Below are 25628 nucleotides of genomic sequence, written 5' to 3' on the forward strand. Positions count from 1 at the left end.
TCTATTTCTGCTTTGCAAATAAGGTCATCTATACCATTTTTCTAGATTCCACATATATGCGTTAATATGCGATATTTGTTTTTCTCTTTCTGATTTACTTCACTCTATGACACTTCCTAGGTCCATCCACATCTCTACAGATGACCCAATTTCGTTCCTTTTTATGGCTGTATATATCCATTGTATATATGTACCACATCTTCTTTATCCATTCCTCTGTTGATGGACATTTCGGTTGCTTCCATGTCCTGGCCATTGTAAATAGTGCTGCTATGAACATTGGGGTGCATGTGTCTTTTTGAATTATGGTTTTCTCTGGGTATATAGCAAGTAGTGGGATTGCTGGGTCATATGGTAGTTCTATTTTTAGTTTTTTAAGGAACCTCCATACTGTTTTGCATAGTGGCTGTATCAATTTACTTTCCCACCAACAGTGTAAGAAGGTTCCCTTTTCTCCACACCCTCTCCAGCATTTATTGTTTGTAGATTTTTTGATGATGGCCATTCTTACCAGTGTGAGGTGATACCTCATTGTAGTTTTGATTTGTACAGGATAGAAAGCCCAGAGATAAACCCACGCGCCTATGGCCACCTAATCTATGACAAAGGAGGCAAAAATATACAGTGGAGAAAAGACAGCCTCTTTAATAAGTGGTGCTGGGAAAACTGGACAGCTACATGTAAAAGAATGAAATTAGAACACTTCCTAACACCATACACAAGAATAAACTCATAATGGATTAAAGACCTAAATGTAAAGCCAGACACTGTGAAACTCTTAGAGGAAAACATAGGAAGAACACTCTTTGACATAAATTGCAGCAAAATCTTTTTTTGACCCACCTCCTAGAGTAATGGAAATAAAAACAAAAATAAACAAATGGGACCTAATGAAACTTCAAAGCTTTTGCACAGCAAAGGAAACCATAAACAAGACGAAAAGACAGCCCTCAGAATGGAAGAAAATATTTGCAAACGAAGCAACTGACAAAGGATTAATCTCCAAAATATACAAGCAGCTTATGCAGTTCAGTATCAAAAAAACAGCCCAATCAAAAAATGGGTGGAAGACCTAAATACACATTTCTCCAAAGCAGACATACAGATGGCCAAAAAGCACATGAAAAGATGCTCAGCATAAATAATTGTAATTTCTAAAAATTGGAAAAAAACTCAAATGATCATTAACTGGTGAATGGATAAATGGCTAAACAAACCATGGCACATTCATACAATGGATTACTACTCAGCAAGAAAACGGTGCAAACTACCTATATAAGCAAAAACATGAATGAACATCAAATACCTTATGCTAAAGTGAAAGAAGCCAGACTCAAAAGGCTACATACTATATGATTCCATTTATAGAACATTCTGGAAAGGCAAAACTATGGGACAGAAGCCAGATAAATACAGATAAGTGTTCACCAAGGGCTGGGGGTGGGAAAAGAGAATTGACTACAAAGGGGGAACTTTTTGGAGTAATGGAAATATTCTATATTTTGTTTGTGACAGTGCTTACCCAACTACATGCATTTGTCAAAATTCATAGAACTGATTTGAGAACACCCTGAACCAGAAAAGGATGAATTTTACTGTATGTAAATTATACCTTAATCAACTTGACTCAAAACCGAGCAGAGAAAGGGTTAATGAGGCTCTTCTCTATTAGTACTTAAGCAAGCAAATCATTAGCTTGCTGCTTGAGAATCAGGAATGAACAATGCTTTGCCGAGGGACCAAAGAAACTAGTGACACTCAGCTCCCTGCTCATCATTCCCACTGTTTTTATTCTTTACATGCTCGCCCTGATAAACAGGCAATAAGGCACTTCAAAATCCTTAATCTCTTCAAAATATGTAATGAAAAGATAGAATATGTTGCAGGCTTATAAGTTGCTTGAAACAAGGTCTTTATTTATTTTTTTTTTAAGGTCTTTATTTTTTGTGTATTATAGTCTGTAGCAAAACCATTAATTGACAGATGCCATTTAGCACCATGTAAGACACTGAACTCTCACTTATTTGCTACTCCGTAGAGTTGCTGTGAAAATCAAGAGGACATACTTGCACTGTGTAAACGATAAAGTGCTAAATAAATACAGGTGGTCTCATTGCCAAATATTAACAAACTAGACATAACAAACAAACTGGGATTTCAGGCATCAGAGAGTAAACCACAAACAGGGTGTAGGTAAGATGTAAAGGAAAGAATTACTTGACTTGCATCTATGTTTGGCCCCATTGCCATCTTCTTGCCCAATGAGGAGAATCTGTGGTGTTCAGGAGTTCCGTCCATAGCATTGATGAATGGCAGGAGTGAAATTTGACGTATTAGAGTGGGAAGCGACTAAATGGAAGGACTGCTATAGGCAAAAGTTGGACTTAGAAGCTCTGAAAGAGTGAATCTTCAACAGGTGGTTTTTTGTTTGTTTTTGTTTGTTTGTTTTTGTTTGTTGTTTGTTTTTGGTACTCCAGTCTTCTGTGAAGTGGGGGTCTCCTTCTAGATAGAGGTGACCATCGTAGTAAATGTACTGTGTCACCCATACCAAACCATTTCTTCTGATATCTCATCTTCCAGGGTTTTTGCCACTCTAGTTCTCCATACATTTTTGTTCCATAAACAGCTAGCTTTTATGCTCATGAATATTGTCAGGAACCCACGGATATCAGTGATAAAGTTTTAGCTATAGTCATAACAGATTTCTCCTTTATAGACATACGCACACAATTAGAAACCTTGCTTTTTTGCCTCTTAGATGGCTATATCATTTGTCTTGGAGGGGTACTCCATGTTGAGTTCAAGAAATATTTATTCGTATGACTTTATTTGATAACTTATTTATGGGGTATTTCAGAATTATGAAATGAATTCTACTAGCAATATGGCTTTGGCAAGATCACTTAACGTGTTTTCTTGCTTGCAAAACGCAGTTAATAGTTTCAACTTTGCTGTTGTCACCATGTTTTAAGAGTCACAGTAGCTTAGGCAAGCTTGCAGTTTACTCTGAAGTTTTGTGCTGATGTAAGGCAATAGTATTTTTTATTTTATTTATTTATTTATCTATTTATTTTTGGCTGCGTTGGGTCTTTGTTGCTGCGCGCAAGCTTTCTCTAGTTGTGGTGAGCGGGGACTGCTCTTCGTTGCAGTGCGTGGGCTTCTCATTGCGGTGGCTTATCTTGTAGTGGAGCATGGGCTCTAGGCATGCGGGCTTCAGTAGTTGTGGCTCGCGGGCTCTAGAGCACAGGCTCGGTAGTTGTGGTGCACGGGCTCAGTTGCTCTGCGGCATGTGGGATCTTCCCAGACCAGGGATTGAACCCGTGTCCCCTGCATTGGCAGGTGGATTCTTAACCACTGGGCCACCAGGGAAGCCCTGCAGTAGTATTATTAATGGCATTCTCTTCATTATTTTTACCACTCCCAGAAGAGGGTACACTGATAAATTGTATGTTTTTCCAGGGAGAGTCACTCCAGGACAGCTCACGTCCTATATTCATCTCTTCAAGAACAACCTCAAAGCTCTAGGGAATCACTGTGGGCTCCTACAGCTTGGGCTGGCCACTGTTCAAACTCTGAAACACCCGCAGACTGCCAAGTGGGACAACTTTCTGGCTTTTGAAAGACTCCTTCTCCAGGTATGTTGCTCTGGGAGCTTCTTGGGATATTAATAATTTAAAGTTTTTAATTCCAGGGAAAAACTTTGATATTTATTATAATCTTAGCAATAAATCATATTGTTGACATATGCCCTATATCATATTTTCTTAAGTGCCCCCAATTTAAAATTCAAGTAGCAGTTTTTTTCTGTATCTACTTTTTTTTTTTTTTTTGACAGTAACGTCTTTGGCTTCTCATTCAATACTTTAGAATGTTTTTTGAGTATTTGACTAAAGTTCGAAGATCTCTTTTCAGTTTTATGCCATTTGGGCCTTTCTTGATCTTCATGGCATCTTTATTTAATCCTTGCTACTTTTCCTGTAGAATATTGCTACTGTTTACATTTCTTCTGACACTACTTTCTAATCCTTAAACAACATATAGCATGTGGCTTAAAATGATGCTTATAATAGACGAAAGGGAGGCAAACTCCATTTGTAATTTTCTTTTTTTTTTAAAGTATTAGCTTATTTATTTATTTATTTATTTGGATGCTCTGGGACTTAGTTGTGGCACATGGGATCTTCCTTGCCACATGCGGGATCTTTAGTTGTGTCGTGCGGGATCTTTTTTTAGTTGCAGCATGCGGGATCTTAGTTGCGGCATGTGGGATCTAGTTTCCTGACCAGGGATCGAACCGGGGCCCCCTGCATTGGGAGGGTGGAGTCGTAACCCCTGGACCACCAGGGAAGTCCTCATTTGTAATTTTCATGAAGAGAGATGTATGTGGAGTAGGACCTTTTCACTATTGATAAAATATATGGGAAACTTTTAAGAAGATGTATTTAAAAAAATTATATAGTATTTCAAACACATAAAATAATATGACAAATATTTATGTACCTTACACATAGATTCAATATAATTTACTAGTTTTTTATGTTTACTTTATATCCTTTTTCATTAAAGAAATAAAACTAGACATAAAGTTGAAGCATCTCTGATACTATACCCTTTTTCTGCTCTGATTCTCCTTTTTCCTTTCCCAGAGGTAATCACAAGCTTGATTCCTTGTTTCTATATGTTTATTAAATATTTATTTTTCCATGAATAATACAGAGTATTATGCTACGGGTTTTACTTTTTATGTAAGTGATATCACATTATAAGTATCCCTAAACAACCTGCTCTTCCCTCTCAGCCTTCTGTTTTAAGATAATCCAAATTGACATGTATAGATTTAATTGTATAAATATTCAATTTATGGAACCCATATTGATGTATAATTAGACTGTTCCATATTTGTGTGTGTGTGTGTGTGGTTTGAAAGAATGAGATGAATATCCTGGAACTTGTCTTCTGGTCCACATGTGAGAGAGTGTCTCTAGGGCATATACCTTGGAGAGGATTGTTATTTTGTTGACCATGCATATTGTTGAGTTTACTAAATATCACCAAACTGATCATCAAAGACGTTGAACTAGTTGACCCTTCTGCTAGGACTGGATGACAGTTTGTTTCCCAGCATAGTGTCTAGCACTCAGTATTATCAAATTTAAACATTTTTTTATAATGGGTCAATACTATCTTTGTATAAATTTGCATTTCTCTGGCTACTGACGAGGCTGAGCACCTTCTGTATTATTTATTAGCTATTCAGTTTTCCTCTTCTATCAATTGCTCATTTTTATACTTATTTATCTATTTAGGTAACAGAAAAAACTTTTATGTCATGCAAATACTTCTCCCAGACTGTGGTTTGGATTTTAAATTTAATTCCTATATGTTTTGTTGTACAAAATTTTTGCATTTGATGTACTCTAGTTAATGAATATTATCTTTTATAGTTTATTCTTATTTATGTTTTATATTAGAAATCTTTTTGTACCCCTAATTTCTAAATATATTGTTCAGTATTTTCCACTAAAAGTTAATTTTTGTTTTTGACATTTGAATTTTTATTTATTTATTTAACATCTTTATTGGAGTATAATTGCTTTACAATGGTGTGTTAGTTTCTGCTTATAATAAAGTGAATCAGCCATACATATACATATATCCCTATATCTCCTCCCTCTTGCATCTCCCTCCCACCCTCCCTGACATTTGAATTTTTAATCCACCTGGAATTTATCTTTGTTTATATTATTGGGATCTCATTTTCTTTTCTTCCCTATGGATAGCCTATTCTCCCCACACCATTTATGAAATATTCCATTGTGCTGTAGATTACTTACCTAACAGTCCTTTCCCTCTTTCTCATGTTGGCAGAATACCAGTTTTGTTCCAGTGTCTACTCTTTTCTCACATGATTCAGGCAAATCCTGATTGGTCTCAGACTATGTTAATATTCTCATCTCCTCACCTAATGATTGGTTTAGCAGTTCTAGCCTAAGAGAGGCAAAGTGAAGTTTGCTGGAGGTGCTTCTAAGAAAAATTTTCTTTTGCCCGTGTAGAAAAATACATAATGAAGAAACAAGCTCCTTTTTCTTGATATATGTTTGTGACACTTTGAGTATCTTGTAATAATGAAGGGAGCTCGCTGAGATCCTGAAAAAGATAAACAGAACCTAAATCCTTAAAGATGACTTTGAGTCTTACCTCAGAATATCTTGTTCTGTGAGATGATGATTCTTCTCATTGTTTAAGCCATTTTAGTTGGTTTTCTGTTATTTGGAACCAAAAGATACTCATCCATTTCTCAATGATACATGATACACTAAGATCTCATATAAAAATAGGTTTGTATCTCACTTTCTAGTCTGTTTCAGTGGTCAGTTTATCCATCACAGAATTAATACCACAGTGTTAAAATTAACATGTCCAGTTTTATGCCTTTCTCTATAAAAGAAACTTACTAGATTTTTAATGGGTATTTTAATGATTTTAATACCAGTTGTAAATTGAATTTTCTAATTGCTCATTGCTGGTGTATTGGAATACTCTTGGCTTGACTTTTGACTGGTGATCACTTGTCCAACAACCTTGCATTTCGTATTAATATTTGTTTTCCTATTTCTTGTTGTGATTCATTGGTTGTCCTGTATTTCCTCTGCAGGCAATAATATTATCTGCGAATAATGGCTGTTTTGTTACTTCCTTTCCACATTTCATACCACTTTCTTTTTTAGTGCACTGACCAGGCATACTAGAACCCTACTCAACAGAGGCAATGAAAATAGGCATTTTCATCTTATTCCTGACTTTAAGCACAATGTTCTAAAATTTTACCATTAAATACTATGTTTTGTTTTATTTTTAATCAGGCTAGGGAAGTTCCTTCTTAATCTTATTTTGCAGAATTGTTGTTGTTGTTATTGCTGTTTTTATCCTGCCTGAGTGTTGAATTTCACTTAATACAGATTCTGAAATTTTTTAGATGAATATATATATATGGTTTTTCTCCCATAATCTGTTAATGTGGTGAATTGTATTTATAGTTTTTTAAATAATCATTACTGCATTCCTGGGATAAGTTTAACTTGATCCTACACACACACACACACACACACACACACACACACACACACACACACTGCTAGATTTAGTTTACTAATATTTTATTTACGCATTTGCATTTATGCTTGTAGGTGAGATTACCTTATAATTTTTCTTCATTGTGCTGATGTTGTCCAGTTTCGCAACAAAGCTTACAGTAGTTAGGTAAAATCAGAGTGAGTTTCATTTTTTGTATTCTTTGGAGCTATTTGTATAAGAAAGGAATTTTCAGTTGCTTAAAAGTAAAATATGCCTAAATTTAGAATCATGTGGACCTGCTGTGTTGTTGTTAGACTTAGATTTGTACTTCCAATTTGATTACTTAAGTGTTTATAGATCTATTTAATTCTCTGTTTTTTCTTGAGATTATCTTGGTAGTTTATATTTGTTTAAATCCATTCATCTATATTTTCAAATTGGCATAAATTTATTTATAGAATTCTCTTAAAATTTTTAAATCTCTTTTGAACATATAGTTGTAATTCCTTTTTTCAATACCTGGTATTTTTATTGCAAAATTAACTCTCCTTTTGATTTTGGTTCATATTAGCAGAATTTTATTAGTCATTCCAAAGAATCAGCTTTAGTTTTTTATTTTGATATACTCATTTGTGCTCTGTTTTATTTTTCATTAATTTCTGTTTTTATCTTATTTCCTTTCTTCTGTATTCTTTGGTTTTACTCTGTTGTTCTTTTTTTAACTTCCTATTTTCAAAGAATGTATTTAAGATTATGAATTTCCCTCTAAATACTGCTGTACCTTAGTCCAAAAGTTTGACTGTCTTTGTTGTTATTCAATTCTAAATATTTCACAATTTCTATTATGATTTTCCCTTTGATTTATTTATTATTTAGATTGCATGACATTTTTTAAGCTTATAAATATATGAGGTCTGTGTTTTTTTTTTTTTTTTGCTTTACACGGGCTTCTCACTGTTATGGCCTCTCCCATTGCGGAGCATACGCTCCGGATGCGCAGGCTCAGTGGCCATGGCTCACGGGCCCAGCTGCTCTGCGTCATGTGGGATCTTCCTGGACCGGGGCACGAACCCACGTCCTCTGCATTGGCAGGCGGACTCTCAACCACTGCGCCACCAGGGAAGCCCTATATGAGGTCTTTTAAAAAAACTTACTTTTACTTGATTATTATATTGTGGTCAGAGAATGTGTTTTGAATGATATAATCTCCTTATTTATGTGACTTCCTTTGTATGTGATTCATTTCTCTAAATGGTCCACGTATTATACTCAAAAAGAATGTTTATTCTCTAATTGTTTTATGTAACGTTCCATAAATGTCCCTTAGCTTACAGTAATCATATATAATATATTAAAATATATATTATTATAATATAAATAATTCAAATAAATATAAATGATTCAAGATACATTTTAAAAAAATTCTTTATCTCCTTACTTACTAGCTTCTGACAGAAGTGTTTTCAAGTTTCCCACTATGATTGTGGATTTATCAATTATTCCTTATATTTTTTCTGTAACTATATCTATCTATATCACCTATATCTATATCTACTTATTAAAAACCAGGTCACAATTCTAATGTAATACCACAGGGCTCATTCTAGTTTTCTCCCTTTCCTTATCTATAAATCCCTTCTGTAGGTAACCAGTCTCCATTAGCACTGCTGCCCCTCTCACAGGTGCCTTCTTCACCTCACCTGGGCTTGTCTTCCTGCTCCAGGCTATGGCCAGGCCCACAAGGATGTTCTCTTTTACTTCACACAAAGGTGCCCCTATAGAAACCTCTCCACATGAATGCCCTTTCCATCTCACTCAGGCTCTGACCTCTCGTGCTGTGCTTCCTGGCCTCCACCTCTTGTATGGGTGCCCTCCTCACCCCTCAGTCTCCAGGACCCCACATCAAGCCCCGCTGCTGCTCCCATGGCACAGATGCCCTTTTCCCTCTGTAGGCTTGAACATCCCATGCCAGAATATTGCCATTGCCACTCCCCTGTTTGCATGTTCTCACCTCCCTGCTCAGGCTCTGACACTCTATCTTGGGAGATTGCTGTCCTCCAACCTCCCCATGGATGCCTGTCTCACCTCCTTTGGTTCTGACAACCTGTGTGGGGCTGCTGCTTCATTCCCCTCCCTTCTCTGCCCACCCCACTCCCCCACAGAGATTCCCTCCTCATCTCACAGGGGCTTTGGTCGCCATTTAGACACACCCCTCATCTTGCTCAGGTTCTGAAACCCTGCACTGGGTCTTCACTGCCGCCAGCCTCTGTGAGGTTCTTTTCTGCCACTTTGGGTTCCAACAACCCCTGCTTAGCTCTGCCACCCACTATGCGAAGATGCCCTCCTCACCCTCTTTTGATGCTGACACCCTGCACTGGGATGCCCCTGCTTCCCGCCATGCACTCCCTTGGGCTCTGGCAACCTGCTCTAGGCCACTGCTACAACCTCCCTCCCTCCTCCTGCCCTGCCACCAGGATAACCTCTTCACTCCTGCCCACCACTGACACCCTGCAAGGTGAATCTCTAGCAGCAAAATCTAACAAGAGTGTTTCAAAACAATGCACAGCAGTTTTCTCCCAAGAATGATAATCCTTCAACTCACCAGAGATTTCTGAAGAAACATGACACAGTATTAATTCTATGGCATCTTATATTTAATTTTTGGAATCCTTTTCCATGTTAGACTGCCTCAGATGTGACCACGGTACTTGGTGTGCTTCTCTCAGCAAGTGGAGAAGGAATAAAAAGACAGGGAAAAAGAAGTAACATTTAAAATGCTAAAACCTCACTTTTATCATAATTGCACATTACCCTGACCAGCACTGTGTTCTCAGTCATTTCTGGGTCCTTATAAGTTAGTGTTTTCGCACAGGCGAACTTATACACCAGCCATAGCAATTGCTCTTTGTTTATGAACAGGCTTATTTTATCTAGTATACACTCATCCATTATTGTAATGAGTCATAATATATGCTGAGTTGCCCTATTTACAGACTTCGGTATGAAAGTAGAGCATCTGAGTTTATTTGGAGCGTGAAGACAATGTCTAGATTTTTCCTATGGGCTTGAGAGCCACCTAATGCAAATCTCAGCCAGCGCTGAGATCTGTGTATTTCTTTGGAGACTCATTTCCACCACTCTCTCCCCAGCCTCCGTCACTGAACCTCAGTGTTGACTTCATGGCCTAAGTAACCCTGTAGACAACCTTGGTAAAGAAAAAGAAATTGGTCTTGGAAATGTATAATTAAACACAGGTTACTGCACTCCTTCTACTCACTGCCATCTCCTGGCTCAGTGGTTCTGGCGATTTAATGACTAGTCAGCAAGAGATCTGGGTACTATCCATAAGACTTATGTTTGACTCAGGCCCTGGAATATGACAGAAAGATAATACTGTGTGCTGAAAAGATAAACTTTTTGGATTATTATTGGGAAAAATCTAATAATTATTTGCAGTGAATGTTTTTAAAAACCAAAGGGGATAAAGCATCTTCTCAATTCCTTTTTCTCTCCATTTTCATCAAGGTCCAATATCACAGTCTGTGTTTTAGGCATTCAGCACATATGTGCTAATTAACAAGTAATTCTGTTTCTATTTCAAGTTAAAAAATGTAGAAACGAAGTTGAACCTGAACGTGGCTGCATCTATGATTCTATTAATGAATGTATTCAGTTGTAAAAGTAGCTTTTCTTTTTTTTTTTGTGGAACGCGGGCCTCTCACTGTTGTGGCCTCTCCTGTTGCGGAGCAGAGGCTCCGGACGCGCAGGCTCAGCGGCCATGGCTCACGGGCCCAGCCACTCTGCGGCATGTCTGATCTTCCCAGACCGGGGCATGAACCCGTGTCCCCTGCATCGGCAGGCGGACTCTCAACCACTGCGCCACCAGGGAAGCCCTGCTTTTCTTTTAATCAAAGTACGGATTTACTTAATTTTGTGGTAGCCTTTGAAGAATTCTTTTTTTATTACTATATAAAAAAAAGAAAGTTTGATTTAGCTTCCTCATCTAAATGGGAATAAAGTGCCTACATCATAGTGTTATTGTCAGGATTGGATGAGATTACATATGTATATCACTAAGTACAGTGCTTGACATCTAGTAAATGCTCAATAAATAGTAGTCATTATTCTTTTAGCTGAGCCAAAAATATTGCAAATGCCAATTTACTTTATGCAAGTAATAGTTTTAATATATTCTCAACTAGATTTTGTTTTTCTAAATTAAAATTTACTGAGGAAGAATGAGACTGTTACGTAGAAAACTGTTACTGTCTTTTTTTACTTACTATTTGATGATGTTTAACAGTATTTTTCTTAAATCCAGATTTAAATCTCATTGTTTCTACATTGTATATCTGACGTTTTTATGCTAATTGTTTCAAAGAAAAACTTTTATTGACAATAATTTATTGGTGGTTATAAAACGATAGCAAACTATGTAGTAGAGGAAGCAACTGTGTTTATACTTTCTAAAAAACATACTTTATAAATATATATGTAGTATCTATCTCCAGTTTTTTTTTAGGTAGAATTTACATTTCTAAATAAAAAAATCCAACTTGGAAAATGACTTTTTAAATTAAAAAAAAGTTTTTTTTGCTGCATTGAGTCTTTGTTGCTATGAGCAGGCTTTCTCTAGTTGTGGCAAGCAGGGGCTCCTTGTCATTGCGGTGCACTGGCGTCTCATTGTGGTGGCTTTGCTTGTTGCAGAGCACAGGCTCTAGCCATGCGGATTTCAGTAGTTGCAGCACGTGGGCTCAGTAGTTGCGGCACACAGGCCCTAGAGTGCGCAGGCTTCAGTAGTTGTGGCCCGCGGGCTATAGAGCGCAGGCTCAGTAGTTGTGTTGCACAGGCTTAGTTACTCCGTGGCATGTGGGATCTTCCTGGACCAGAGCTCAAACCCGTGTCCCCTGCATTGGCAGGCGGATTCTTAACCACTGTGCCACCAGGGAAGTCTGGAAAATGACGTTTAAATAAAATATAAATGATTTATAGAGCCACTCACGATTTTCCAGGTAAATGTTGCTTTAGTTTTAAATGTTATCTGTCTTTGCAATGAAAAGTCGGCACAGCATTTTATCAGTTGCCAAAGCAGTTTTTAATAGGTAGATTTCGTTTTCTTTATGAGATACTAAACTTCAGAGTAGCTCTTCTGTACAGATCAAGTTTAACTAAACTAAATGACAGTATGTCTGCTTGTCCTATAGCAAATTGGTGGGTTTTACCTTCTCAGTCCTCTAGAGCTTCTGTTAGGTCCCAAGCCAGACGGCTAGGCTTGGAAATGTAATGGCTCATTTTAGGTCTGTTCCTGACTTCACCAACACCCTGGGAGGTCCTGATTTGTCACTTGCAAAAGTGCTGGTGATATTATTTGGATGAAGAGTGAGGGAAGAGGCAAAAAAAGGTGATCCCTAAAGTCAGACCTGAGTGTTGTTTACAGTTACAGAGATTTTTCATAGGATTTTTGCTGAGAAGGAAAATTGTGGAGCATGTTAAAAGAAAATCCCTTGTTTCTTTATGCTCTACTCTTAACACTTTCGACACCAAATATGTAGGGGTTTTTCCCACACCAAGCAATCCTCCAACCCACTACTGGGTGTCACACCCACTGGGTATCCTGTAATTCAGTTATGAGTAACTAAATGGAGTTAGCACAGACCCTGCAGGTTATGGGCTAAGTCCCACAAGACTGCCCCCCACTTTAGACATCAGTTGCAAGTCTGGGCCTCTCATACTTCTGACCAACCTGCTATCAATCAGGGTTCCCACGACCCCCTCTTTGGGTTCCATAATTTGCCATAATGGCTCACAAAACTCAGGGAAACATTTATATTTTTATTTATTTATTTTTCAACACTTTATTTTTTATTTTTTTAACATCTTTATTGGAGTATCATTGCTTTACAATGTTGTGTTAGTTTCTGCTGTATAAGAAAGTGAATCAGCCATACATATACATATATCCTCATATCCCCTCCCTCTTGTGTCTCCCTCCCTCCCACTCTCCCTATCCCACCCCTCTAGGTGGTCACAGAGCACCGAGCTGGTCTCCCTGTGCTATGCGGCTGCTTCCCACTAGCTATCTATTTTACATTTGGTAGTGTATATATGTCCATGCCCTCTCTCACTTCATCCCAGCTTACCCTTCCTGAAACATTTATTTAAGTTTCAGCTTATTAGAACTCGGGTGAGGTCTGAAAGTGTCCTAAGAGCAGGAGCTTCTGTTCCCATGGAGTTGGGGTGTCCCACCCTCCCAGCACATGGATATGTTTACCAGCCCCAAAGCTCTCTAAACTCTATACTTTAGGGATTTTTATGGAGGCTTCGTCTCGTAGACATGATTAATTATTAACTCAGTCTCTAGCCCTTCTCCCATTCCTGGAGGATGGGGCAGGGTGGGTGAATCTGAAAGTCCAAGCTTCTATTCTTAGCTTGGTCTTTCTGGTGACCAGCCCCTATCCAGGAGCTACCCAGGAACCCACCAAGAATCACCTCATTAGAACAAAAGATGCTCCTATCATCCAGGAAATTCCAAGGGATTTAGGAGTTCTGTGTACCAGGAATCAGGGTCCAAGACAAAATATTAGAACAAAAGATGCTCCTAGCAACCCTGTTGCTCAGGAAAATACAAGGGTTTTAGGAGCTATGTGCCAGGAACTGGGGACGGAGACCAAATATATGTTTCTTACTATGTCACAGTGGTTTTCACGGTATTACATCAAATTTACTGCAAAGGCCATTTATCAGAGGAGAACATCCCCCAGCCCGCCACCGATTTCCACCAAGAGAGGTTTTCCTAGGCACGCTCTTAGTCTGTCACTGATCCTTTATTCCCTCCTCTCTTACAGAGAGGGTGTTTTATCCGGTTGGCAAGCTCGGGACAAATGAATGGGCTGAACTCTGTCTTTTCTCCTCTTGGGAGGGGCCCTGCGTGTGGAGCGCACTGCGGGGCTCAGCACTTTCTGAATCAGAATCTGCCCTCATTGGCTGGCAGCCTGTTCTTTCTCCACCCTTCTTATTCTTTATAGCAAGCTGGCAGCAGCTTGTTTTGAATGAAATGTCTTCAATATTTTTGGGAAAAGGTTAAATGGGGATTTATCAGTTGCCTCTTTGGACATTTGTATTAAACAGTTGTATACAAAGAGAGGTAGGAATGAACCTAATACAGAAGAAAACTTCTTTTTGATTGAGCTGAAAATAGTTAAAGTCATTTTCCGTTCTGAAAAGAAAAGGGGCAGCTTTGGCTTGAAGAATACTACCATTTCTTATTGATTCTAAAATATCCATTTTTTCACATTTTCACATTTCTGAAACTGGGGTGCATCTTGGAATCAATGGCATTTCTCACTCTAAGTGCAGTATTTTTTTCTCTTGCTGGGGTACATAAAATAATGGTGTGTGTTCTAATCAGTTGTGTCTTCCAGTCAATGAAATGGGGTTTTGAAAGTAGGAAGTGGATGAAAATTTCCCCAGATCTTGGGTCTGACTTAGTATTTTCCTGACTGTTCTTTTGCCATTGTGTTAAAATAGTGGTATTTGAGTGGCATATTGTCTTCACCGGCCGTGAGTATTATAAAAGATTTGTCACTTGGGATATTCATCTCACTGGAGCACCTTTCATAAGTTAAGAAGGTGGTCTCTCTTTTAGGCAATTTTGTGACTATTAGACTATGCTGTGAATACATCATGATAATTTAAGTAATACTGAAATTTCCCCTAAACTGCCCTAGGACCAAGGAATACATGCTTTGGGGATGATCTCTTAGGCTGGCACTATTAAGTCTTAGGTTAAGATTTTTATGAGTGGATTCTCAGTAGCTTAAGAATGTGTTGACTTAACTTGGGTCCCTATAGTGAAATATAAGTTGTGTAATATTTAAAATATAATACTAATTTATGATACTAATGTACAAATATTTAATTATTAAACTTGCTTATTTCTTTTACCTGTTTTGTATATAACTCATTTTGATTAAAAATGTATAATAAGGCATTTTATTTACAACTGCTGATTTCTGATTTGGAACTAAAATTTAGTTAGAACAATATACCTGAAATTAGTTAACTTTATTTAAGAAATATATACACCCAGAAGCACTATTTAGAACAAGTGAAAAAAAATAATTTTTGAATACAAAGGCTATACTTGTCTTTCAACTTCTCTAACCATTTGCTTTGTTTATCATCTTTTTTCTATCGATGGCCCTAGGGCCTCTTTCTTCCTGGTTTTGGAGTGTTCCACATTATTCCTATCTGTTAAGTATTAATAATTCCAGTAGTAGTGTTATAGATCTCCCCTTCCTGAGGTTGGACACACACACACACAGACACACACACACACACACACACACACACACACACATATTCTTTCTTCCTCTCCCATGTGTAGCAGGCCTAAATAAAGAAAACTAGAGCTAAAGCAACTTGATTCTGACAAACAGGGAAACTTGGGGCTTTAACAATTGTTAATCCCTCTTATTAGAATGTTATTTTCCAGTTCTTCTCATGGATGGTCAGATCAAAACTGAAATGCCATCTCCTCAGGGAAGCCTTCCCTGAATAGCTTTCCTCATCACTTTGTTTTATATTTGCTTTTCATTTTCTGACGTTATTTTGTTTATATAGTCATTGTCTCCCTCTGCTAGATTATAAGACAGTTGAAACTGGGGACCTTGTTGACCTGATTCAGGTATTCGAATATGTCCCAGAATACAGAATCTTCATTTTCACACTTACAGTAGCAGGCTTTACTGCCTGCCTGTGGGAATTTGAGAGGTTTGTTATAAACATGGAGTTTACTTCCCATTGATTGGCTTGCAATAAATGGATAAAGATTTGAGTAGTTTACGTGAGTCTAAAGGGATGTCTTGTTTATGGCCTTTAGGGCAGAGGCTTAATGTTCTCACCACCTGGTGTCACCTTTTTACATAGTACATGGTCACCCAAAAGGACAGTGATTTCGCAGTTAGCCTTGCAGCTCTATGTGACCAGGTTCTGGTGAGTGAGACGTGAGTAGGACTGATGTGGGCCACCTTCAGGCTGTGTGTGCACTGAAAGGAGAGGTATGTGCCTTTCCTCTTCCCCTTTCTGTGTGTTGAATTGCAGCCAGAATGGCAAGAATGGGAGTAGCTGACTTGAATTATGAGAGGAAGCTATGTGTTGAAGATATTTGAATGGAAGGCTGGAAGAACGATAGTTGGTTCGCTGGACCACTGACCTGGTCTTTATGTGAGTGACAAATATATTCCTATTTTGTTTAAGTCACTATAATTTTGAGCCTCTGTGATAGCAGCCAAACATTCCAATTAACATGGCCATCTTTTACTGCAGTTTTCATCACAGAAGTTTGTAGTGTAAGTCTTGTAATTCTGATAATTTATGATCTCAGGGGGAAGTTATCAAAATAATGGATTGTCTTGATGTTTGCACTCTTAAACATCACTAGATTCTGGGATATTTGGTAATAGTGTAGGAGATATAACTTATTTTAATGCAACACTAAATTATTAGAGTTTAAAAAATTTTTCCACAGATATTTATGGGAAAAAGTTCCAGATGAAGGACATTTGGAATTAAAGAGATCTGAGTAGCCTAATATGTTGGTTCTTCAGGGGCTCATGTGATTATACCCTTTTGAGGTATTAACTCTACCCCTTTTTCCCCCACAGTTCAGAACACCTGGGGAGACACTGTCTCATCTGTAGATAGAATAAACTTTTCTAGTCCTCACAAATATGAATCATCTCTTCATCACTTTCTCTCTCCTCTAGGGAAGCCTCTGCCCTCTAGTTTCTTGCCAAGAGAGGTGTCACTTCCAAATGGTGGAGGGAAAAAGTTAAAATGCCTTCTCCAAAAGAAAATATTCTGTTCCATTCCACATAATAACGATCTCTTGAATGCATGCTGCCTGTCAGGTAGTGAAGTTATAAAACCCAAACATATATGGTTTCTTGGATGTGCATATAGTTTATTTTGTAATGTGTATTAGATATCAGTACGTTAGTACCATTTATGCTAATTTTGGGGATACAGGACCAAGTAGGATTTCCCGGGCTGGTCGGAGTACCTGAGTACTGCATTTATAGTATTTTATAAATAAATTTCTTGAGCTGCTGATTTAGCCTTGAGGACTGTATAGCAGAGGTTGGACAAGTTATGAACTTGACCTACCATGGTCCTACCACTAGTAAGTGTCAGGTTAAAACCCACATGTGTCTGGTTAAAACCCGCGTGTCTGATATTGAAGCCATGCCCTTTACTGCTGTGTATTGCTAGACTATTTGTCCTGGGGCAAGGCGTCAAATGACTGTTGGCCACTTTCTTCTCATACTCCACTTATGATTGTTCTCAGGCATTAGGATAAAAAAGTTTTCAAAACACAGTAGGGTCTACATAACCCATGAATGTAGATTTCAATTTATATGCACTTGAGCTGACAACTTTCTCTGTGAATATTGAGGTCATTTTAATGTTTTCTACTAATTTGCTTGTTATTGATATATCTATAAATTTGGCCTCCAGGTTAGAATTCCATCTTGAGTTTTGCTCCTCAGCAAGCCTTTTATTGAAACCTTATGAAACTTACACATTTCTCCATAAGGATATAGCATCTCGATTTCACTTTTCTCCAGCAGAATATTTTATTTTAATGTTGTTTTTCTCTCCTATCACATTAAGGTACTGTGTTTTTTAATAATAAAAGAGAAAGACAAATGGAAAATAGAATAAAAACACACATGAACTTCTTGTTCCTTTGCCCAGGGAGGGCACATTGCCAGGTTTTGGAGTTACGTGAATTTCTGCCAAATGTCTGATTAGAAAGTGAGAGTTAAATATATAGGCTAAGTAAACTATTGCTTTTAAACTGGGTTTGCCTTAGAAGCAATGATATCATGTGTTATTCCAGCTGGAAGCTAGAGCTAGTAATCAAGCAAAGTAAGTTCAAGGCTAACAATTTTGGTTCTAGCGTTTTGTGGGTCTACCAAAAAAGTTTCAAATCCAGACCTTATGCCAGTGGCCAAAGGCACATCTGGGTGGGTCTTGGTTTTGTGAAAAACAAGAAGGGTACAACCATTCTGGTTTGCTTGACCAAAAGGGAAATAATAATGGTTTGTGCTTCCCTGCACTGACTGAATCTTCTATACCAGCCACTCCCTCTAGCTGTTTGTTCTATGCTGGCCACCCCAACGGTTGCTGGGATTCTTTTTTCCTTTTTTAAACATCTGGGTTTTTAAGAATGAAAGGCAATAACACGATCTAATTGATGTTTTTATAATGTTAGTTAGTCTTGGAGAAACCAAGTCTTACTTATGCCAATTCACAGGATGTCTTGGGTGTAACCTAATGGCAGGTCTCTCTGAAGGAAGGCTATGCCTAAGGCCGGCTGAATGTCTTGAGGACCCCACGGCTTCACTTGTGACAGGATTCCGAGGGTGCTAGAGGCTCGCTTAACATTAGTGAGCACGTGAGACTAGACAGTAGGCTTGGGCCTGAGTGTGGAGAAATCTAAAAAATTTTCTATTTTTTACCACTCTCGAAGAGCTACATAGAATGAATTATTATTTTTTTTTAAAGATTTCTTTTTGATGTGGACTGTTTTTAAAGACTTTATAGAATTTGTTACAATATTGCTTCTGTTTTGTGTTTTGGTTGTTTTGGCCGCAAGGCATGTGGGATCTTAGCTCCCTGACCAGAGATCAAACCCGTACCCCCTGCACTGGAAGGTGAAGTCTTAACCATTGGACCGCCAGGGAAGTCCCTAGAATGAGTTATTTATTGAGGGTTTTTTTTTTTTTTTTGGTGTGGGGAGAAGGCAGCACTGCCAGTCCTCAAAAGTAGGAGAAATATTTGTTCAGGATCTCAAGTTTCTTTCTGGTGAGGGACACCGTGAGGATTTGGCCACACCTGGTTTACCTGAGCACCTTGACTGAATGTCTTTGCTCCCATCTTTGCTTCTAAGGGAAGGGACTGAAAGCAGAAGTGGAAGAGTACTGAATGGAAGCTGACCAGTCTGTCCCTTTTTCTCTAGAATGTGTTGGCCCTTGCTGTGATGAATGTCGAATGATCTGAATATCCTAAAGCAGACATCCTTCATGAGGGGTGCTGTATGGGGCAGTCCTCTATACCCTCTTTCCTCGGTGTTAGGAGGCAGTAGGGGCAGTGCTAGCTTATAACTTGCAGGATACTGTTGCAGGGTCACTTTATAAACATTATGGAAATACTTCTTCTAGAGTAATTGATGTAATTTCATATCTATGCAGAAAAAAATCCACAGCTGGGTGATTACATATTGGTTGTACTGTATGTTTTTAAGGAATTTTCCCTAACACAGTATGCAGGAACACTATTCTTACTTTTTTTAAATCTCCTGATTTTGAGCTCTTAAAAAAAGTAACAAATATGCAAAACAATTGCCAAAAACCCTATTCCTAGGGGCAAAATGTGTTAAAAATTGATAGATTACCACCTTGCCACATGGAGATATTTCTGTTATTATCCAGTCATGTGATTTTTTAAAAAAAATCTATTGTGGTTTGACAACAGACAAAAGATTCCTTTTTGTACTTAGTCCATGTAGAGCTGATATAGTCTTTTTTTTTAAGTGAGTTGTTTTGTGTTGCTGTTTTGTTTGATATATTAGTGTTTGAAGTTTGCTTTCCTTGAAACATTTTGGATTCATACTTTTTAAAAAAATGAGGAAATGAAATTGGAAAAATTTGGGTTTGGTAATCCTGGTTATTAACTCTCACTGAAAAATATAGAATTTTTCTTGTATCTTGTCAAATACTTGATACCCATACTTTTTAACTTTAAACTTAAAGTATTGGTAGAAAAACATAAAATGTTAAAACATTATAACATTTATACAAGTAGAGTACATCATGGTATTTGGGGAGTAGAAGGAAGATAATTACATGAAACTTTAATATATGTAACATTTTCAGTTAACTTTTTTTAAAGTAACTTTTGTTTGGTGGATTTTTTTCTTTTGCTCCTATAGAATTTTTTTTTTTATAATTGTAGTCTAAATGAGAGAAAAAGATACATTACCAGTAATCCCATAAATATAACTCTTAAGAAGAAAGCTGGGGCTTCCCTGGTGGCACAGTGGTTGAGAATCTGCCTGCCAATGCAGGGGACACGGGTTTGAGCCCTGGTCTGGGAAGATCCCACATGCCGCGGAGCAACTGAGCCCGTGCACCACAACTATTGAGCCTGCGCGTCTGGAGCTTGTGCTCCGCAACATGAGAGGCCACGACAGTGAGAGGCCTGCACACCGCGATGAAGAGTGGCCTCCACTCGCCGTAACTAGAGAAAACCCTCGCACAGAAATGAAGACCCAACACAGCCAAAAATAAAATAAATAAATAAAATTAAAAAAAAAAAAAAAGAAAAAGAAGAAAGCTGCCTATTTAAATATGATAAAATACAATAACCAAGGCATAAGTCATCAGCACTCAACTTACCAGAATAGTTTCTAACGGCACCCACCTGATTTAAATTCTCTTTATGAATAAGCATATACTGATTGTGAAAAGGACTAATTCAGTGTATTCCTGCTTAACATGACAAAAGAATGGAGAAAGAAAAGGAAAATATAGATCAAATTAAAAAAAAAATTTTTTTTTCATTTTTTAACATCTTTATTGGGGTATAATTGCTTTACAATGGTGTGTTAGTTTCTGCTTTATAACAAAGTGAATCAGTTATACATATACATATGTTCCCATATCTCTTCCCTCTTGCGTCTCCCTCCCTCCCACCCTCCCTATCCCACCCCTCCAGGCGGTCACAAATCACTGATAGATCAAATTTTAAAAGCAAAGGTATTTTGCTTTTGTAGGGGTGAAATTACCTCCAAATGGAGATATTTCTTTTTTTTTCTGAATTTTTGAATTTAATTAAATTAATTAATTAATTTTTTTGTGGTACGCGGGCCTCTCACTGTTGTGGCCTCTCCCGTTGTGGAGCACAGGCTCTGGACGTGCAGGCTCAGCAGCCATGGCTCACGGGCCTACGCGCTCCACGGCATGTGGGATCTTCCCGGACCGGGGCACGAACCCATGTCCCCTGCATTGGCAGGCGGACTCTCAACCACTGCACCACCAGGGCAGCCCTATTTATTTTTTTATACCAGAGGTTCTTATTAGTTATCCATTTTATACATATTAGTGTATATATGGCAATCCCAATCTCCCAGTTCGTCACACCACCACCCCCGTGCCCCCCACCAGTTTCCCCCCTTGGTGTCCATACGTTCTCTGCATCTGTGTCTCTATTTCTGCCCTGCAAACCAGTTCATCTGTACCATTTTTCTGGGTTCCACATATATGTGTTAATATATGATATTTGTTTTTCTCTTTCTGACTTACTTCACTCTGTATTACAGTCTCTAGATCCATCCACATCTCTACAAATTACCCAGTTTTGTTCCTTTTTGTGGCTGAGTAATATTACATTGTATATATGTACCACGTCTTCTTTATCCATTCGTCTGTCGATGGGCATTTAGGTTACTTCAAACCTGGCTATTGTAAATAGTGCTGCAATGAACACTGGGCTGCATGTGTCTTTTTGAATAATGGTTTTCTCTGGGTATGTGCCTAGTAGTGGGATTGCTGGGTCATATGGTAATTCTATTTTTAGTTTTTTAAGGAACCTCCATCCTGTTCTCCATAGTGGCTGTATCAATTTACATTCCCACCAACAGTGCAAGAGGGTTCCCTTTTCTCCACACCCTCTCCAGCATTTATTGTTTGTAGATTTTCTGATGATGCCCATTCTAACTGGTGTGAGGTGATACCTCATTGTACTTTTGATTTGCATTTCTCTAATAATTAGTGATGTTGAGCAGCTTTTCATGTGCTTCTTGCTATCTGTATGTCTTCTTTGGAGAAGTGTCTATTTAGGTCTTCTGCCCATTGTTTGATTCAGTTGTTTGTATTTTTAATGTTGAGCTGCATGAGCTATTTATATATTTTGGAGATTAATTCTTTGTCCATTGATTCATTTGCAAATATTTTCTCCCATTCTGAGGGTTGTCTTTTTGTCTCGTTTATGGTTTCCTTTGCTGTGCAAAAGCTTTGAAGTTTCATTAGGTCCCATTTGTTTATTTTCTCCTTATTTCCATTACTCTGGGAGGTGGGTCAAAAAAGATCTTGCTGTGATTTATGTCAAAGAGTGTTCTTCCTATGTTTTCCTCTAAAAGTTTTATAGTGTCTGGTCTTACATTTAGGTCTTTAATCCATTTTGAATTTATTTTTGTGTATGGTGTTAGGGAGTGTTCTAATTTCATTCTTTTACATGTAGCTGTCCAGTTTTCCCAGCACCAGTTATTGAAGAGACTGTCTTTTCTCCATTGTATATCCTTGCCTCCTTTGTTATAGATTAGTTGACCATTGGTGCGTAGGTTTATCTCTGGGCTTTCTATCCTGTTCCATTGATCTATATTTCTGTTTTTGTGCCAGTACCATATTGTCTTGATTACTGTAGCTTTGTAATATAGTCTGAAGTCAGGGAGTCTGATTCCTCCAGCTCCGTTTTTTTCCCTCAAGACTGCTTTGGCTATTCGGGGTCTTTTGTGTCTCCATACAAATTTTAAGATTTTTTGTTCTAGTTCTGTAAAAAATGCCACTGGCAATTTGATAGGGGTTGCATTGAATCTGTAGACTCCTTAGGGTAGTGTAGTCATTTTCACAATATTGATTCTTCCAATCCAAGAACACAGTATGTCTCTCCATCTGTTTGTGTCATCTTTGATTTCTTTCATTAGTGTCTTATAGTTTTCTGAGTACAGGTCTCTTACCTCCTTAGGTAGATTTATTCCTAGGTATTTTATTCTTTTTGTTGCAATGGTGAATGGGATTGTTTCCTTAATTTCTCTTTCTGATCTTTCGTTGTTAGTGTATAGGAATGCAAGAGATTTCTGTGCATTAATTTTGTATCCTGCAGTATGATCCTTTCAATGTGTTGTTGCATTGTGTTTGCAGTATTTTGTTGAGTATTTTTGAATCTATATTCATCAGTGATATTGGTCTTTAATTTTCTTTTTTTGTAGTATCTTTGTCTGGTTTTGCTATTAGGGTTATGGGGGCCTCATAGAATGAGTTGGGAGTGTTCCTCTGCAGTTTTTTTTGGAAGAGTTTGAGACAGATGTGTGTTAGCTCTTCTCTAAATGTTTGATAGAATTCACCTGTGGAGCCATCTGGTCCTGGACTTCTGTTTGTTGGAAGATTTTTAATCACAGTTTCAATTTCATTACTTGTGATTGGTCTGCTCAACCTCCTCTGCAGGAGACCTCCCAACACTATCAGGTAGGTCTGGTTCAGGCTGCTGTGGGGTCACTGCTCCTTCCCTTGGGTCCCGATGCACACAGTAGTTTGTGTGTGCCCTCCACGAGTGGGGTTTCTGTTTCCCCCAGGGCTGTTGAAGTCCTGCAATCCAATCCCACTGGCCTTCAAAGTCTGATTCTCTAGGAATTCCTCCTCCCATTGCCAGACCCCCAGGTTGGGAAGCCTGACATGGCGCTCAGAACCTTCACTCCAGCGGGTGGACTTCTGTGGTATAAGTGTTCTCCGGTTTGTGAGGCACCCAACCAGGGGTTATGGGATTTGCTTTTATTGTGATTGCGCCCCTCCTACCACCTCACTGCGGATTCTTCTTTGTCTTTGGATATGGGGCATCTTTTTGGTGAGTTTCAGTGTCTTCCTGTCACCGATTGTTCAGCAGTTAGTTATGATTCTGAAATCTTGGTTGTAGTTTCTTCCCTTTCATCACTTTAAATATATTGTGCCACTTCCTTCTGGCTCATAGAATTTCTGCTGAGTAATCAGCTGTGAACCTTATGAGAGTTCCCTTGTATGTTATTTGTAGTTTTTCCCTTGTGGCTTTCAATAATGTTTCTTTGTACTTAATTTTTGTCAGTTTGATTACTATGTGTCTTGGCGTGTTTCTCTTTGGGTTTATCCTGCCTGGGACTCTCTGCACTTCCTGGACTTGGGTGGCTATTTCCTTTCCCACGTTAGTGAACTTTTTGACTATAATCTCTTCAAATATTTTCTCGGGTCCTTTCTCTCTCTCTTCTCCTTCTGGGACCCCTATAATGTGAATGTTACTGTGTTTAATGTTGTCCCAGAGGTCTCTTATGTTGTCTTCATCTCTTTTCATTCTTTTTTCTTCTGTTCTGTGGCAGTGAATTCCACCATTGTGTCTTCCAGGTCTCTTACGCGTTCTTCTGCCTCAGTATTCTGCTGTTGATTCCTTCCAGTGTGTTTTTCATTTCATTTATTGTATTGTTCATATCTGTTTGTTCTTTAATTCTTCTAGGTCTTTGCTAAACATTTCTTGCATCTTCTTGATCTTTGCTTCCATTCTTTTTCTGAGACCCTGGATCATCTTCACTATCATTATTCTGAATTCTTTTTCTGGAAGGCTGCGTATCTCCACTTCATTTAGTTGTTTTTCTTGGGTTTTATCTTGTTCCTTCATCTGGTATATAGTCCTCTGCCTTTTCATTTTGTCTATCTTTCTGTGAATGTGATTTTCCTTGCACAGGCGACAGAATTGTAGTTCTTCTTGCTTCTGCTCTCTGACTTCTGGTGGATGAGGCTATCTAAAAGGCTTGTGCAAGCTTCCTAATGGGAGGGAGTGGTGGTGGGTAGAGCTGGGTGTTGCTCTGGTGGGCAGAGTTCAGTAAACTTTAATCCGCTTGATTGCTGGTAGGTGGGGCTGGATTCCCTCCCTGTTGGTTGTTTGGCCTGAGGCAACCCAACACTGGAGTCTCCCTGGGCTCTTTGGTGGGGCTAATGGCAGACTCTGGGAGGGCTCACGCCAAGGAGTACTTCCCAGAACTTCTGCTTCTAGTGTCATTGTCCCCACAGTGAGCCACAGCCACTCCCCTCCTCTGCAGGAGACCTCCCAACACTATCAGGTAGGTCTGGTTCAGGCTGCTGTGGGGTCACTGCTCCTTCCCTTGGGTCCCGATGCACACAGTAGTTTGTGTGTGCCCTCCACGAGTGGGGTTTCTGTTTCCCCCAGGGCTGTTGAAGTCCTGCAATGCAATCCCACTGGCCTTCAAAGTCTGATTCTCTAGGAAGTCCTCCTCCCATTGCCAGACCCCCAGGTTGGGAAGCCTGACATGGGGCTCAGAACCTTCACTCCAGCGGGTGGACTTCTGTGGTATAAGTGTTCTCCAGTTTGTGAGTCACCCACCCAGGGGTGATGGGATTTGCTTTTATTGTGATTGCGCCCCTCCTACCACCTCACTGCGGATTCTTCTTTGTCTTTGGATATGGGGCATCTTTTTGGTGAGTTTCAGTGTCTTCCTGTCACCGATTGTTCAGCAGTTAGTTATGATTCTGGTGCTCTTGCGAGAGGGACTGAGTGCATGTCCTTCTACTCCACCATCTTGAACCAGTCTCCTGGAGATTATTTCTTATTTAACCAGAATATAAAATCCATCTGCTCAACCAACAAATATTTATCGAGCACCTACTAGACACCAGACACCATTCTTTGGCACTGAGGCTGCATCGGTAAACAAGTAAAATAAGGTCTCT

General features: G+C 38.7%; 1 protein-coding gene across 1 annotated transcript in view; it reads left to right on the plus strand.

Moving 5' to 3' along the window:
- Positions 1 to 25628, plus strand: part of SCFD2 (sec1 family domain containing 2) — a 394218-nt gene that overhangs the window by 68455 nt on the left and 300135 nt on the right. Inside the window, exon 4 of the mRNA XM_024746720.1 lies at positions 3460 to 3635. Within this exon, the coding sequence (XP_024602488.1) occupies positions 3460 to 3635 (176 nt within the window). The remainder of the gene's footprint in view (positions 1 to 3459; positions 3636 to 25628) is intronic.

Source organism: Neophocaena asiaeorientalis, unplaced genomic scaffold, assembly GCF_003031525.2.
Source record: "Neophocaena asiaeorientalis asiaeorientalis breed wild unplaced genomic scaffold, Neophocaena_asiaeorientalis_V1.1 scaffold19, whole genome shotgun sequence".
Taxonomy (NCBI): domain Eukaryota; kingdom Metazoa; phylum Chordata; class Mammalia; order Artiodactyla; family Phocoenidae; genus Neophocaena; species Neophocaena asiaeorientalis.